The sequence below is a fragment of the Choloepus didactylus genome, chromosome 4 (genome assembly GCF_015220235.1).
Source record: "Choloepus didactylus isolate mChoDid1 chromosome 4, mChoDid1.pri, whole genome shotgun sequence".
NCBI classification, from domain to species: domain Eukaryota; kingdom Metazoa; phylum Chordata; class Mammalia; order Pilosa; family Megalonychidae; genus Choloepus; species Choloepus didactylus.
Window position 1 is genome coordinate 7,974,850 of NC_051310.1, and position 17,729 is coordinate 7,992,578.

At 42.9% G+C, this 17,729-nt stretch overlaps 2 protein-coding genes across 6 annotated transcripts in view; both read left to right on the forward strand.

Moving 5' to 3' along the window:
• Positions 1-2,808, forward strand: part of LOC119531086 (GSK3B interacting protein) — a 46,373-nt gene extending 43,565 nt beyond the window's left edge. For all 4 annotated transcript variants that reach the window (XM_037831910.1, XM_037831912.1, XM_037831913.1 and 1 more), the window contains one exon: positions 1,032-2,808. In XM_037831910.1, the coding sequence (XP_037687838.1) occupies positions 1,032-1,193 (162 nt within the window). In that variant the 3' untranslated portion in view covers positions 1,194-2,808. The remainder of the gene's footprint in view (positions 1-1,031) is intronic.
• A 3,851-nt stretch (positions 2,809-6,659) lies between these two features.
• Positions 6,660-17,729, forward strand: part of AK7 (adenylate kinase 7) — an 89,563-nt gene continuing 78,493 nt past the window's right edge. For both annotated transcript variants that reach the window (XM_037831914.1, XM_037831915.1), the window contains exons 1-3: positions 6,660-6,817; positions 9,414-9,602; positions 14,167-14,275. In XM_037831914.1, the coding sequence (XP_037687842.1) occupies positions 6,713-6,817; positions 9,414-9,602; positions 14,167-14,275 (403 nt within the window). In that variant the 5' untranslated portion in view covers positions 6,660-6,712. The remainder of the gene's footprint in view (positions 6,818-9,413; positions 9,603-14,166; positions 14,276-17,729) is intronic.

The window sequence follows — 17,729 nt, forward strand, 5'->3', positions numbered from 1 at the left end:
TCTGATAAATAAAATTTATTGAGCAGCTACCCTGTGTCAGGAATTGGATATTAAACCATGGATTGGACGTGCTCCCCGCTCCCTTAGGAAGGTAGTAGCCTAGCAGGGGCAAGAGAGGGGCAAACAGGTAACTGTAAAGCACCATAGAAGGTGCCAGAGAGAGCATGGCTCTCAAGAGGCGCAGTTCATCTTCCTGAGATGCCTGCCTCTGTGCTTTCATTACAAAACTACACCACTTCTGTTTTTAGCATGAACTTGCATCTTCTTTGTCTTCACAACAAGGTGTCGTAAGAGTTTGAGGATTCTATAGGGAGTTCACAAGTCTTAGTCAAGTCAACAAAAACCAAATTCATATTGCTCAGTACAGAGCAAATCTTGAATAAAAAAAGAAACTAATAGTCCGTGTCTTTTTCAAGAGAAAAATTTTAAATGTGTTTAAAGGAGAAAGAAAAACACAGAATAACATTCCCTTTTATCTTAAAGAGTTGAACTTGGTCCCTATCAAATACGTAATGCATTAGGGGAAAGTAGCCTTTCAGTTTACTCAATATAAAGCAGGATTAAAACTAAATTTCTAGGAACAAAGAGAGTCCAAACTAAATAAATCATGATAAAAGTATGTACTAATATTATATTAACTGTTATCATTGTGCCTTAAAATAGTAGATCTCAGTATACATGGAGTTAAATATAATTCTGTGTTTTAGAATATGAAAATGTAATACTGTTTTTGTGTCATTTTAAAAATTCATTTTCTACTTTATATTCCTGTTAGGATCAGGAGTAAGTAAATCAAACCTTTTAAATTTTAAGAAAAGAATTCTAAAGAGAGCCCTTTGCTCGTGGTGTTTCTATGTTATGTGTTATATGTTATAAACTGGTTAAATATTAAAGGTTGTATTAAAAATATGCATATTTTGACTTTTGATAGAGAAATAGGGGTATTAGAGAATGACCCATGTAAGTAAGCATTTGGCTTTTGTTTTCTGTACCAAGATATAATCTAATTCACTGTTGCTTTTCTCTTGGAGGTGGTAGGTTATGATTTTGACCAGGTCGATGATCACTTACAGACTCCTTACCATGAAACAATCTACTCCTTACTGGACACACTCAGCCCCGCCTACCGGGAAGCATTCGGAAACGCACTCCTTCAAAGACTGGAAGCTTTGAAAAAAGATGGACAGTCATGACTAAGCTTTTTCCTTTTAGAGGGGGCTGCTGTTGGTACAGAATGTTAATATAAAGCTTGAAATTTTTGCGTATGATCATAGTAGGAAATGCATCTTTGGTTTTACATCTTTAGCACTTCTTGCTTCAAATTTAGACTTTAGACTCAGAAGAGTTTTGGCTAAATTATCTTTCTTGGTTTCTGATTCATAAAGGAAATTCTGAAGCCATTGCTGTTACACAATTATTAAAACATTCAAGTTTCTTCTTATAGTATCTCTGCATTTCAAAACCTAATCAGTATTTCATTCTGTTATTACAGGGCTATGATGCTGCCAGCACTCTCTTTTACATAGGGAATTCTAGATTTGCACAGTAATATAGGGATTATAATTATCTAACTTCAAACTTTGATTCAGCTTGCTAAATCAGGGGTTTACTACTAGCTTGGACTGACTTTGTAGTAATTATTTTGTTATAGCCTTATTGGAAACAAAATATCAACTAGTTTCCCCTGCACAAATTTTGAAATTTTCTGCTTCACTTAAACTATTTATACTACTAATATGGACTAATAAAGATGAATTAGTTTGATATTACTTAATTAGTATTAAATGAAAAACAGGGACTGAAATAGTTCTGCATTCCTTGTTTGTAACAGCCAGCCAGCTAAGCAGAGGACAAACCGTTAGCAAATGAATGTAATAATTATTCATTTCCAAGATATCTAAGCACATAAATACAGGAACAGGCACCATTCTTTTTCTTAACAGAATGCATCTTTAGTGTGTGTAATTTAGAAGGACGATTCTGCTTTCCTAGAAAACAATATTTTGGCCTGTGTTGATTCTTACTCTGAATGTTTGTTTACATAATGTACAGTATATATTCAGAAAGTATTTTTGCTTCAATGTTTACTTTCTATAATGTAGTGCTTTGGTATTCCCACAGCACCCCTCCTTTCCCAACAAATGTACGGTGTTCTGTCTCAATGCTAAATCTACAGTGTAATGTGAGTGCGTTGTACAGGTTTGAAACCAAAGGATGAATGAAACATTCAGAGACTTAATATTTGAAAAAGGGAAACTCTGTATTTTATATTTTATTACAAGTACTAATATTTATAAACTTGATGAACTGTACCATGCTGCTACATGTTTTCAAGTACATGTTGAATAATAATGATGGGGAGTTCTTTTTTTAAGAGTCACCTAAAGCAGCAGCAGTAGAAATGTTAAAGTAAAATTATGCATCTGGAGACACGTTCATAAATTTATCATTTGCAAACTTTCTTAACCTTATTTTAAAATAAGTACTTTTAGGCTCTCGATATCATGTAGACCAGAGCAAATTAAAATTGTTTGCATTAATATTTGTTGTCAAACTTTATTGGAATGCTTTATGTTTGAATAACCCGTGATCATTCTCAGCTTTATTTTGAGATGCTTAACTGTTTGGGAAATGAAGTCTAACTTCAGGTTGAACTATCTCATGCTTAATCTCAGGCTAAATGTAAAGGGTATTTGTAAAGTTTGAATAAAATCTGTTTACTCATTTTGAGTTAAGTATGATGAAAAGTGATTGTATGTTTAAAAATTGGAATTGTTCATTTTGTGATAAATTATTGATTCGAAGAGATTCCGTTTCCATTATTGAATTCTGCATTGTTACATTTTGATTTGAAGTGAAGGAGCTGCTCTTTTTATTACTATGAAAAAGGAACAGAGAGAGAGGATATTAGTTAAACTATGGATAATTCAGTGGACTATATGAGAACCCAGGTATTAAAACCTCCACTTTACTGAGGCAGTTTAAATAGTTGAATCAGCCAGATGAAGCCTTGATTTCACTTCCAAATGGAAAAAAGAAGAAAGGAAGAAACACCTCTAAATAAAGCACTCTTACAAATCAATTTTAAAAAAGAGAACAATGGGCAAATAATATGATCAAACAACTCGGAAAAAAATTACCAATGTCCGATAACCACTCAAAAGATGTTCAACCTAGCCAGTAATTCAAGAAAGGAAAATTAACTTCCAAACTGGTAATTCCACATCTAGCAATCTAACATAGGGAGATGATTCAGCAAAATATATACTACAAGGATGTTCATTTTCTCTAATGAAAAGCTAGAAAGGCTCTGTGAAGTTATGGTACACCCATTTAATGGAATAATATGCAACCACTAAAAATCATGAAAAAATGGTCACAGGAAAATGATTATACTACATGAAAAAAGCAGGATATGAAGCTATGTGTACTATTACCTCTTTTGAAAAATAATCTTAAATGTAATAGAAAAATTAGAATATTCTATAACGTTAATAGTTATCACTAGGTGGTAAGCTGAGTTTCATTTTCTTTATGCTTTTTCACATTTTCTGCATTAGCTTGTATGTTCCAATTAGGGAAGGAAATGTAATGTGGGGTTTAAACTAGCTGAAAAATGTCTCTGTCTAGCAAAAGCGCCAAGCCATGTTTTGATGAGTTGTGTCTGCTCTGAGGATCCTTGAAGAGGTGGTATTATGAAGAGAAAAGGATGTGCAGCTCATTTCCCATAATGACACTCTTCCCACCTTCCCTCCGGCACCAGAATCAATTGTTAGACTTCCCGCACAGCAAATTGGCAGCTAGCGGTGTCCTGATCATTTAGTTTCTTCCACTGCCCACTGCACTATTCTCTGTCCTGCATTCAGAAACATAGAACATGCTGTTTAAGGTGAGCAGGGTAAGGAAAATACTGAGATTCTAATATGTGCCATGTTGACTTCAGGACATTTCCTTCAATCCCTTTTATTTACTGTGGATATAGCTGAGACTTGGACAGATTAGGGAACTTGCTTGGCGGTCCACTGGTTAGCAGTAGGGTTGGGTCAGAACCCAGGTCTTCTGACTACCAGCTACCCCATACAGTACATATTAACTAAATCCTTATATGAAAGCTGATTGTGGAAGAAGAAAGGAATAATACAGTAAAAGAAAGGTACGTGAGTTGCTATAATGGAAGAATTAATCAGTAGAATCTACCCTCCTAACCTACCTACCTATTGGTAGGCAAAATTCTTTGGAAACCACCCCCTTGTAAGGAACTAGCTAATCTGCCCGAACAGCAATAGCATAAACCATAAGAAAGAAATGTTATATTTCTTGTGGCATGACCAGTTAAATAACTTTCAAAGTATTTACCTATTTAACTGCATAGCAATAGGGTATGCACAGACTAAAAATCTGGAAATGAGGAAGTGAGTGAATTCTAGAATGTTTGCACTAGTCATTTGAAAAAAATGGTGAAGTATGTTTACTCCAGTTTTGCATTGGTCTTGCATAATTTTTACATTTAAACTGACAGCACTTCCTTGTTGATACTTTTTTTAATTCAGTTTTATTAAGATATATTCATATGCCATATAGTCATCCATGGTGTACAATCAACTGTTCACAGTACCATCTTATAGTTGTGCATTCATTACCCCAATCTATTTTTGAACATTTTCCTTACTCCAGAAAGAATCAAAATCAGAATAAAAAAATAAAAATAAAAAAGAACACCTGAACCACCCCCCCATCCCACCCTATTTTTCATTTAGATTTTGTCCCCATTTTTCTACTCATCCATCCATACACTGGATAAAAGTAGTGCAATCCACAAGGTTTTCACAATCACACTGTTACCCCTTGCAAGCTACATTGTTATACAATTGTCTTCAAGAGTCAAGGCTACTGGGTTGGAGTTTGGTAGTTCCAGGTATTTGCTTCTAGCTATTCCAATATATTAAAACCTAAAAAGTGTTATCTATATAGTGCGTAAGAATGTCCACCAGAGTGGCCTCTGGACTCCATATGAAATCTCTCAGCCACTGAAGCTTTATTTCGTTTCATTTCGCATCCACCTTTTGGTCAAGATGTTCTCAATCCCATGATGCCAGGTCCAGCTTCATCCCCAGGAGTTATATCCTGCATTGCAAGGGAGATTTACACCCCTGGGAGTCAGGTCCCACATAGCAGGGAGGGCAGTGAGATCACCCACAAAGGTGGCTTAGTTAGGCAGAGAGCCAAATATGACTATCTTGTTGATACTTCAAAAAAAAATTTTTTTTTTTTTTTGCTATGAGCAAACCATTCCCAAATTGAATTTGAGTTATTTTGAAGTGTTAATAATGTTATTTTATCAATGCAAAGAATTTTTAATGAGAATTACATGTATAAAAAAGAAAAAGGGGGTGGGAGAGTGACGGACAGAAAATATCCAGAAAAAGAGGAATGAGAAGGCCCTCATTTATAGAAGTATGCCTTAGCCTTGAAGGAAAAAGCAATAATTTCACTATTGGAGACCATTTGGAAAATGCTTTCACATGTCTTATTTAGTCATAACAGCCCTATTAGGTTGGTATTATCACTTCTGTTTTATAGCCTATTTAACAGCCTTGGGAAGGTTAAAAGATTGGTCCCAGTCCCCCACAAACAGCTGCAGAGCTGGAACTCAAAGTCAATCTCCTGAGTACCCAACAGCCCAGACCCTCCAAGCTATCAGGAGATTCTGGACCTTCTCCATTTATTGAAGTGTCCAGTATAGGGGGTGGGGGGTAGTCGACAAAAAAATGTTGCATGTGTTAAATATACACATTTAACAATTAGTGTTCAAAGCACACACACACACACAAAATTCAATATAATCATGCTAGTCCAAAATAACTGAAGAATATATTCATAGTCCACCACAATTTTTATGGTCCTGTGATAATACACAAGTTGAATGCCATCTTTTTGTCAGTAACCACGTATAATCTCTCCTTCGGAAAGAAATCAAAAGTCTGAATTTGAATTTCATCTCTCCTTTTTTTCATCTCTTTTTTAATGTTAGTTTTTCCCCAGCATAAAAGGCTCTCCATCACCTGTAGTTCCCTCACCTCCATCCCGGCCCCAGATGTCTTGCCGGAACCATTAGGGAACAACCCCTAAGCAACTGAGCCCTGCGGAGCAAGCATCAGTCGACTGGACAGTGGGTACCACACACTTTGTCTTCTGGTATCCTGGACCTGAAGCTCCAGGGCAACAGCTTTTCTTTGCAGTAAAGGATTATGTCAAGTTACCCCAGTCAAGCCAACATTTCAGGGGAGGCCGAGGCTCTGGCGCTTTACCTTTTCACCAGAACATTTTTAACCAGCCCAGTCAAGTGGACACTTAATATCGAGTTTTCGAAATGAAAACACATGGCCTCGTGACAGACGCCCGGGAAGACCCTGAAGGACGCCCTCTCCCCGAGGGCACACTGCTTCTAGAGGGTGGTGATCTCCACGTATCTGGGCTCCCTGGTGGGAGCTGCACTCCCGCTGGGACATCCACTGGGCGCCCAAGTTACCCGGAACCCACAGAGAGCAGGAAGCCGCGGGCGCCGAGGCCCCGCCCCCGGGAGCGCCCCGCCCAGCGCCCTAGGCCCCGCCCCCGGGGAGCCGGATGGACCCCTTGCGTCATGGGTCGTGGGCTCCACCTCCCTAGCAACCGAAAGGACGCTTTCACCTTAGCAACCAGCGCGACTCCCACCATGACCGAAGAAGAGGAGGTTCTCGTCCTGACAGAGAAAATTATCCGGATCCAGAGAGTGTTCATAAACCTGCTGGACACGTACAGCAGCGGGAACATCGGGAAGGTGAGCGGCGGCGGCTCAGAGCCGGCCCCCAGCCCCAGCCCCAGCCCCAGCCCCAGCCCCAGCCCCAGCCCCAGTCCCGCGCCCCGTCCCCAGGACCCAACCAGGGCCTGCGCCATGGGGCGCAGTCGGGGTCTCCCCGGAGGGAGGGTCTTGCGTCCTGGGCATGGCCCATGCCCCCAGGACCCCAGCGCACCCAGGCTAGACGAGCGCTCCCACCAGGGAGCCCAGATACGTGGAGATAACCAGGTCCAGCCTTGATCTCTCATTTTTGGTTTCTCCTTTTTTTCCGCAGGTTAATCTTTAGTTTGTTTGTTAGCCACTTCGGTCCATTTTCTTTCGTTCCCCTTTCTACTTTTGGTTGCTTTTTTTTTTTTTTGTCTGAAGATTTACCCTTCTGCTGCCCTTTTTGGCTTCCTTTCCACTTTCGCAGGAGCAGGTTTGGCTGACAGCCTCTCCCATCTCCTCTGGGGCTGCTGCCTCATCACCCCTCGGGCTGAGCTGTCCTTTCCCTGGGTCATCTCGGCAGCGGGGAGGGCGTGTGCCGGATCCTGAGAGCCTCCGTGAACCTGGGCTGCTGCTGGCTGCTGCCGTCCCTTCCGCGCCCGAGCTGCTGGGACCCACGCTGGGGTGGTGGGCGGACAGCCGGGATGTATTTTATACTAATAATCAATCAGCTGGACTCTCACCCGTAAATCCCATATCACGTGGAGAAACAACATACTTAAAAATAATTCAGTAATTCATATTTGTACAGTTAAAGCTTTTAATTATTATATAGCACCATTTCCCAAAACTGGGCCCAGAGTGATCAGAGTATTTAAAATATTGCAAGACCCGGTTGTGTTGTCAGCTATTGTGTTATTAGTTTTTACTTTTTTTCTTTGTAGTTGTCTCATTCATGCTGATTGAGAGATCATTTGAGAATATTTAACATTATATATTCATAATTTCTCTGATTCTTTTTAGGACCTTCAAATTAAAATTTTAAAAGAAAACAGTTCAGCTAAACAAAAAAGAAAAGAAAAAAATTTCCACTGGGAAATTGAAGCCCGATGGTGGGAGGGACTTGCCCAAGTCAGGGGTAGGACCTCGACTTGGGGGCTGAGGTCTCTAGTCTCTCTACCAAGTTCCCTCTCCACTCCACCACCACAGCTGAAGCAGACAACTAACAAAAGTCCAATCATTATATCATCCATAAAGCAATTTTCAGAGAATTTTCCAGTTATTCCTTGATTAATCAGAACCTTGTCTGACAACCTTACATGTTAACCGGGACTGTTTTTTAATTAGAGCAAATGAGATGTGGCTTTTTGAAATTTTTGTTACGTTGTTTTTACTTCCAAGGCATGATGATGTTGTGGTTATTGATACATGCTTAATATATAAATTAATATATGCATACATTTAAATTTAAATAAAAATGTTTTTATTCATATATAAACAAAATGAATGTATACACATGAAACACATTAACCTCTCCCAAGGGCAGCTTTTCCCAAAAATCTTCTCCAACTTCCTTCTGCTTCATAGTTCAGACCTCTATTGTCCAATGTGACTAGTCCAAATCAAGATGTGCTGTAAGCATAAAATAATCAATCAGCTGGATTGATTGATTTCAAAAAAGAGTGTAAAATATTTTGTTATGAATTGAGATATTCACACACCATACAATCCATCCGAAGTATCACAGTATCATCACATAGTTGTGCATTCATCACCACAATCAATTTAGAACATTTTCATTACAAAACAAAGAAAAACCAAAATATCCTATACCCCTTATCCCCCCTATTATTGACCCCTAGTATTGCTGTGGTACATTTGTTACCACTGATGAAACAATATTAAAATATTACTAACTATAGTCCATAGTTTGCAATAGGTGCATTTGCCCTCATGTAACTCCTTGTAATAGTGATGTGCATTTGTTCTAGTTCATGAAAGAACTTTTTTAAATTTGTGCTGTTAATCACAGTCATCGTCCACCACAAGATTGACTGTTATACAGTCCCAAGTTTTAGCCTCTAGCTTTCCTTCTAGTGACATACATGATTCTAAATGTCCCCTTTCACACTCAATCCAGCACTGTTGATTATACTCACAATAATGTACTACCATCACCTCTATCCGTGTTACTAGTTTTATATGGATTACATGGTAAATGATAGTATTTTGGAGATATATGTAGGGTTAAGTAAAATATATTATCAAAATTAATTTCATCTGTTTCTTTTAACTTTTTTTAATGTGACTACTAGAAAATTTTAAATTGTCTAAGTGGCTCACACTCTATTTCTACTGGACAGGTATTGACAAATATTTTTACTATATCCCAGCCCTGCCTGTCTCTAGGGTGGGGTAAAAATTTAAGCTCTCTGAGCCTGAGATCCTCATCTATGAAATGGAGGTAATAATAATATCCACTTCACTGAATCAGTGTGGGGATGAACTTAAATGAGATCATATTGCACAAAGCATTTCCTTTGCATGCATGACACACCGGCACGCCCTCCGCAAGGTCAGTTTATAGAATGATCGCTCATTGACTGCTCTTTCCTGTGTTCCGAGTATTTGGGGACTTTCTGTTTTCTTGCAGTTTCTATCTAACTGTGTAGTCGGGGCTTCACTTGAAGAAATCACAGAAGAAGAGGAAGAGGAAGATGAAAATAAGTCCGCCATCCCGGATCCCTCATCAGCGAAATTCAAGGAAGGCACTTTCCAGATCGTGGGCACACTTTCTAAACCCGAAAGCTCTCGGCCAGAGTTTGCCATGGAGACATACTCCGTAAGATGGGTGGTTTTTACTGGGGGTAGAAAACACCTTTACAATATTTTGTTGCTCTTTGTTCCTCAAACCCTCTATTCTGCAAATGTGTTGGGGGAGGGGTGTCTTTCTCCTGTGATGGAGTAAACAATGTTTCTTCACTTGAAATGTTTTGCTGAAGCCAAATTCAAATTAGGCGTTCTCAGAAAGACTGGATCTAATTTGTATTTTCAGACGCATCAAATTCTCCTTTCTCTCTGCTGTACTCCTTCCTCTGTGCGGTGGTGGGAACCATCTGTGAAAGAGAAATATCCTTTGGAAGTAAGCCAGCCAGGAATGGCATGGCTGTTTTCCTGAGAAATAGTGCTGCCTCCAGTAACAAATTGGATGAGGTTCTCATCCTGAGACATTTAAATTGCTCCCAGAGGGGTGTCTTCTTCCCTTCTAAGGTTAATTCCTCCTTCTATTCTCTGGACCCTTCCAAAGGCCTTTGACCATGCATTCCCCAGGAAAAACCTTTCCCCTTTCCTCATCCTTCCAACTCCATTAACCCTCCTCCAGGAAACCGTCCATATCTTCCCCACCCCTAGGTTGGGTTCTGGGCTCTTTCCTTGTGCTTGCATAGCATCCTTTACTAGCCTAGATTATATGCTTTTAACTCCCCTTTGTTATTAACTGTCCATTGTGGGTCCCAGTGACTATAGCTGTGTCTTCTTTATCTGTTTATCCATGCATCTTTGGCACATCCCATAGCATGGACACAAAGCAGGCCCTCAATAAACATTTGTGAAATGAATGAATGGGTCCCCTCCTGCCATCTTTGGGACCACTCTTCATCAGTTACCCCCTTTCTCTTCCTTCAGAGTCTTGACTCATTACTGTCTTCTTCCTCCCCTCCACCTATAAAAATGCTCAAATCTTTCCCACTGTTTAAAATGTATACACACACACACCACTTAGTTCCACCTCCCCCTGGCCCCTGCCACCACTGACCTCCAGGGAGGGGTCAGCCGCATTGGTGGCTCTCCTCCTCACTTCCCATTCCCTGATCTGTCCAGTGCCAACAGGTTCTGTCTTCACCACTTCACAGACAACGCCCAGGCCAACGTCACTGTGAGCTCCTACGTCCCAAGGATGTCTCTTACCTGCCTTCCCAGCCACAGCATCCTGGCTTCCCAAGCGAAACTTTCCTTCTCTCCTTCTGCAGCTGTTGCACACTGACGTCCCTTATGTACCTGAGGGTTCCTTCTCAGGTTCTTTCATGGCTTCTTTCCTCTTTCCTCCTCTTTAATGCACTTTTCCCCAGAGCTCCCTCCTTCCTTCTCCATAATAAGTTTTCTTCCTAAGTCTTATGCACTTCTATAGCTCTGGCTCCTCCATACAAGCTAATGCCTTTCAAATCTATTTCAGCCCTGTAGACTTACAAATCCAACTGCCTTTTAGCTGACTCTACCCAGTGTCCTGCAGATACTTCTAAATCAACACATCCAAAATCAAATTTATTAGAAAACTACTCTGCCCTTTGTGCTCCTAATTTTTATCAAGAACCTTGCCATCTGTATCACTTGGGCTAGTTTTGGCAGCAAGTAACAGAAGAAGAAAAACAACACAATTGGCTTAATAAATAAAGAAGTCCATCAGCTCTTTCTCCTGCTACTTTCTGGGTTCTGCCTCCCCTTTGGGGATGACTTCATCCTCAAGCTGCCCACAAGAAGGCTTCAAAAGTTCAGGGACTTACATTCATACACAGTGACATCTGATGAAGAGAACTTTCAAAAGATCTCAGAAAAAAAAAAAAAGGGAAGATCATTCCCAGCAGTCTCCAGCAAGCATCTCCTTGAATCTCATTGTCCTGAGTTAAGTCACATATCCATTCCAGAACTGATCAGTTACCCCCGATCAATCAGGTCCATCAGACAGAGGATGGAGATAATTTCCCCTAAGAAAGACCGAGAAGGAGAGTATCCGAACAAAATTGGAGTTCTTTGGGGAAAAGGAAGGGGGAATGGATGTTTGCAAAAACCCAACAGAGTCCTTTATAATACTCATCAAGCACTGCTCCCTCACCAGAGCTGAAAACCTCTGTATCACTGTGGGTTCTTCACTGGCCTCCCATGTCCAATTAGTCATGGATCCTCAATCCCAAGGCTCTTGAGGCTTCCCCTCCTTTCCATTTGCATTCAGATTTCCATCATCTCTCACCATTCACCTGAATTCTATTCAGTGAGCATGTGTTGAGCACCCCCAGATGAACCAGGAGCTCACCGCCTAGCAGGGACACTGCACCATCAACTAGTAGCTCCATGGCAGGACCGTAAACATGATGGCAGAGATGTGCACAGAGCACTCTGAAAAGGAGTTCTCAGTCCCATCTACAGAGTCAGGAAAGTGGAGCTTCGTGCTCCTTCCTGCCAAACACATTGAGTCCTTGAAGCTCTTCCACTCTGGAGATCCTGGAACCTCCATCAGCACAAAGCTGGTGGATAATCTTCCTTTGGAGGTATTGGCAGTGTTGGAGCTGGGGCTGGACTCACTCCCAGGGCAAGTAAGAACTTTCCAGGCAGATAAAGGAGCAAGAAAATGCCACACAAGGGGGAACACATGGGAAAGGGTACTGTGTGCTTAGGAACGGAAAGCACCGATATAGCTAGAGCATGGGTTGAGGGGGGCCAAGAGAAGGAAAGAGGGTTGCATGAAAGGTGAAGGAGAGTTGAAGATGGGAAGAGTTAGGCTGGTCCAGGTTGTGAAAGGGGTGTCTGCCTGGCTCAACAAATCACCTACTATTCTGTGATCTTCCCCTGAGCTTGTATTCACTCTTCCAACTCAACTCAAATGTCAGTTCCTTTGAGACATAATCATGTCTTCCTCCTGGTCCATCAATCCCCAAATGAATCTTTGTAATAGAACTTTCCACATTTGGGCTGCTGAGGAAGGTTGTGTAAGTCACACACTGCACAAGGGCGCCCAGTTAATGGTGCAAATAGGGATTGAAAAGCAGCTTGTTCTGCTGGCCACAGTGCACCCCAGAGTGGGTGTCTTCTTATGATTTTTCCACCAAGACGGGTGGTTTTTGTGATTTGTACAAAGGCTGCATATGTCAGTGACGTCTTGGTGCACAGTAGACTATAATAATTTGCTGAAAGTCTTCCCACAACACACACACACACACACACACACACACACACACACACACACAATGCTCCTTAATGCAACAATATATTATTCATTTTCACCTGTATCCCCAGGGTCAAAAAGTGCCCACATATGTTTTTTGGGAGAACGAATGAATGCAGGAACGTGGTCATGCAATATCTGGCCAGGACAATTATTCTCTTGAAAATGTGCCAACGCATAAGTCCAACTATAATTTTTAAAGCATGCATGTTTTTCTTGGGATGCCATTCTCATGCTTTTACAGGTTCGAACCATAGATTCTTTCTCTTCTTTCTCTTGGACTGCATCTGGAACACATGTCTTCCATTCCTCCCTTTCCTCCAATTTCTTCTCTTCCTTTCCTTCGTGTGTCATTCCTGAATCTAGACCAGTCCCAGGTGTACCTGGAGAGATGTGTCCTTTCACAGTGTCATGCTGTTTGCAAGGTGAAGATTGGTGTTTGAATCCACATTGTCAAAGCGTCTTCCTTCTTGCATGTTCAATCCAGAAAAGAAATCGAATGGCTGGGTGCAAAAAGATTGGCAGCACGTGCTGTTAAGTGTAACATGGGTGTGTTAACCTCACCAACACACTCTTGTGTTTTCCTCAGGAAAGTCATATACTTTTGCTTTGTTCTTCAAGCAAATGGTATGATAACTAGTTTGATCCAAAACATTCTGCTTTAATGCAACTGGTCGGGGGGCTCTGGGGAATATTTGATCCTCGGGACCATGGGAATATCAAAAATTGCGTATCCTGCTTTGGAAATGCAGGGTCCTTTTATGGCTACATTAATATCCACCCCCAGTATCACATGGTAGGGAAATGTGCTGGCATCCATGCGGCAAGAGACGACTAGTTAAAATCCAATGATTATCAGTTACTGTTTGTCTAATGTAAGAACTTTTCATTTTTAACCATTAAAAGTTTTCGTATTTTAAAAATATTCCCAACTGTCAACTGCAATAAGGTACATTACATCTACAAAGAAAACAGATTCATTCCATCTTGAGGATTCTAAAATAATCCAAATTAATCACTCGTCAGCACTTCTGAGTGATTCATGATATATAATTGCTCAGATAATCTTGCATAGATTTTAAGTTCATTATATATGCCTTGCATGCTTTCTTCTAGTGTGTTCTAATTTGTCCCTTCTGAATTGGAAGCAGGATGCAAAAATAGTACCTAAGATCATTATGCAATTTTTCTTTATCATCTGTTCCAGGCTATTTTAATAAACTTCTTTGTTACTTGAAAACTACACACAGAAAAGAGCTAAAATTTCATTTTAAACAGCAATCTCTCTCCAGATGCTTCTCATGGGACTCTTCAAAGTAGCATATCTAATTTGGAAATTGTCATTCAGTCTAAATATTAAGGTTACCTTGTTAGCTTCTTGCAACAAATGACTGTCAATTTTCTTTTTCAGACCACCTCTCGAGAAGAGCTCCTCATAAGGCTGCTGGAGTGTGATATTATTATTTACAACATCACTGAAATCTCAGGGCAAGTGGAGGAAGCCATATGGGCAGTTTCCGGTCAGTGAGATGCACTCATACTTAGAGGGACAATATTGGGCAGCTTGCTTTGCCCAAGAGTCATCTAGTGAATTCTGTGTCAATTGGGGCCATGGGAAAATTGATCTGAGACTTACCTAAACATGAAATCCATTTCAGTGAATGCCTGTGCATAGGCATTTCTGAAGAATAGAATATTGTTAATCCTCAAAAGAAATGAAACATTAACTTTCGAAATTCAACCTTGATTCACCACTCAAGCTCTGTTGGAAGAGGTACAGCTGAATGTATGGGGTGGGGGGAGACAGGGTACCTGCGGTCGCGGTTACTGCTTCTGGGGGGAGTGGCGGCCGGTAGCGGAGCCCTCAGCTCTCGGGGCTGCTTAAAGGGTACCGGCGGCGGGGGCTCTTTCCCGGAGGCGAGGGCGAGGCGGAGGACTTGGCCAGGTCCTCGGCGGGAGGCGTGCAAGGTGTGGAGGGCGGCGATAAGGACAAAACACTCTTCATCCAGTAGGAGTATGCGTCAAAGAGATTTATTCAGGGGTGATTACAGGTTATATAGGCTGGTAAGAAGGGCAGGGCTGGAAAAGAGGTGAAGCAGCCTTAAATGGCAATACTGAAGGGAGAGGGGCTAGGATTGGCTCTGAGAGGACGCAGGAGCCGTTGCAGCGGGCGGGAGTTGTTCTGGCCACGGTGCATGCGCGCTGGTGGTGGCAGGAGTGGCCTTGGCACAAGGGAATGTGTGGGCAAGATAAGGAAGTGGGGAAAGGGCGGTTGGGAGAAAGGCGGTTCCCTCCGGCGAGCCTCCCCTGCCCGTGGCATTTTGGGTGAGGAAAAGGGAGCTGCCTTGACCTCGCTCCCCAGGCTCGGGGGGGCTGCAGAGGGCACTAACGCCCGTACCCACTACCCTCCCCAGGGGGTGATATCAGGTCCCCTGGCCCAGGCCTGGTAAGTTGAGGTACAAGCTCAGTCACCCGCAATTCCCCTTTCTTTTCTAATTAGAGGAAGAGGCCTTACCGGAGAGGCCCGCTAAGGGTGAGGGAAGGGGGAGGTCAGGGAAGGGAAAAAGGGGTTGACGGTGGCTCAGCGAGGCTGGAGCTTAGTGTTGGTGTGGTGTCCGGGCGCTTGACAATGGCTTCGCTGCAGCGGGCTGGGCGAAGGTGAGGGGTTTAAAGTTCAGGGGTTCAGAGAATCTGGAACTCGAGGTGAGAGCGATGTTCAGGTGATTGAGAAGGGCCTCGCGGTTGGCGAGTCGACCGGTGGCGTTGAGGTCGCAGAGGGTTGGCTGTCATCTTGGAGTGGGGGGCGTCAGAGGTGGCGAGTTGCTGATACTGGATTTGCACGAACGAGGAAAAAATGGCATCCGTTTGTTTTCTTACAAGCTGGACAATTTTGCGGATGAGGCAGGGTCCTAAGATGAGAGCTAGAATAATTATTAATAAGGGGCCAAGAAAAGGAAGGATGTATGGGAGAATGGGAGTGAAAAAACTGGACCAATAACTGGTGGCTTCACGATCTCTTTTACGCTTTTCCAGTCCCTCTCGGACCCTTTTCAGGCTGTCCTCGACGAGACCTGTGGAATTGGCATATACACAGCACTCTTCTCCTAGGGCGGCGCAGAGGCCTCCTTCTTTGAGGAGGAGAAGGTCAAGACCTCGGCGGTTTTGGAGCACTACCTCAGAGAGGGAATTGACAGAATTTTTTAGATGGTAAATAGCGTTTTGTAAGTGATGAATGTCTTCGTCAACAGCCGCCCTGAGGTGAGTTAGGGCGGAGCCTTGACTGGCTAGTGCAGCGATTCCGGTACCAGTGCCGGCAAGACCTAGGAGGGAGGCAATTGTGAGGGCGGTGATGGGCTCTCGCTTTTGCAGAAGGGCAGGAGCTGCAGTTTTTTCCAGACGGAGGAAGAAGTCTTCTTCGCTGTGGTATAAGACCCTAGGGATAAGGACAATTAGGAGGCAAGTTTCTTTATATTCACTGATGATATTCGTGCTGAGACAGGGGGTAAGTCCTGTAGAGGAGCAGAGCCATTGGGAGGACTTATGAGGAATGAGAAATTTTGCCGAGCTGCTGGGAGATGAATAGCTGGCACAGGCAGTGAGGTCGGGAGAGTTACTGGAGCGAGGGCGGACGCACTTTCCCGTATAGGAGACTGAATGAAAGGTCAGGGGGACGGCAGAGGTATTCCAATTGCATTCCGAGGGGCTGTTTTCTGTGCTTTCTGAAAAGGAGAGGTTGGAGGCAACGGGCTCGTACAGTGAGGAAGAGGTGGAGAGGCAGAGCCAGCAGGATGAGGTAAAATTGGGGTTGGAGGAGTTTACTGAGGCAAAGGCGGCTTGGATGAGGCTGAGGAGGGGAGAGGAATAACGAGAAGGGGGCAGAGGAAGCTGGGGTGGTGGGGTTTGAGATGTAGTTGAAGTGCGTTTAGTCGGAGCTAAGGTGCGGCTGGTTGGAGCTGAGGTGCGGCTGGAGAGCTGTGGAAAAAGGGGGTTAATGACTTTATTGGGACCTATGCCAGAGGGTGTTTTTAAAGCAGTATTTTGGTATGGTTGGCTTACAGCCTTCTTTTTTATTAGAATAAGTGATCCTCGGTCGGTTCCTTTCTCATAGATTCTGAAGCCCCAAGTTTGACCGAGTAACCAGGAGGGATCAGTGGGGAGCTGCACTGTAAGATTAAGATGTGTGCAGGATCCCTTACTTTCTTGGCCGAGCCAGTTAACAGTAGGGAGTTTGCACCCTGTAGGGGCCCACTTTAAGGTAAGGTAATGATTAGGAACAGGAGGCTTCCAATTAGTGGTTAGTGTTTCACACCCCCAGTATGCACAGTAGTACTCGTTGGGGGAATTACAGTACGATTTTCCAGGATTTGAGGATGGGCACATGTAATATTGGGCCTGGGGGTTACTTACCTTTCGAGCGCAGGTTTCTTCGACTTTGGAGACAAAGGTGGCGAAAGGCTTACTCGGCTCCTGGAAGAGCTTGGTGAATTTATTAGGCCGACAGGCAGAGCAGTTGGCAAACGCGCGTAAGGCGATGCCTCTGAGGATAGTCCAGAAGGTGGCAGGGACATTAATATAAGCAGACGCATTTAGAAACGCTCCAGTGCCCATATAGGCTTCGGGGGGATGATAGACTCCAAGGGCTGCGTCTTGTTCACTTTGCTTAGCTGCTTCCGCCTGGAAGTGAGCACGCCAGTCAATAAACTGACCGGGGTTAAGAATGGAACGGGCAAGCGAGGCCCAGTCTTGGGGGATGCAAAAGTCCATGCCGAGATCCTGCAGTATTTGGGAAGCGTATGGGCTACCTAACCCGTCCTCTTTGACGGCCCTGCGAAGCTGCTTGATAGTATCTGAGTCAATGGGATACCAGTCATACGGTTTCTGTGGGGTGGGGGCAAGGTTAAGAGGAAAGCAGCGAAAAGCACGAGAGAAAGGAGGACGCGCTTGCAGAGGACTTGGCGCGGGAGTGGGGGTAGG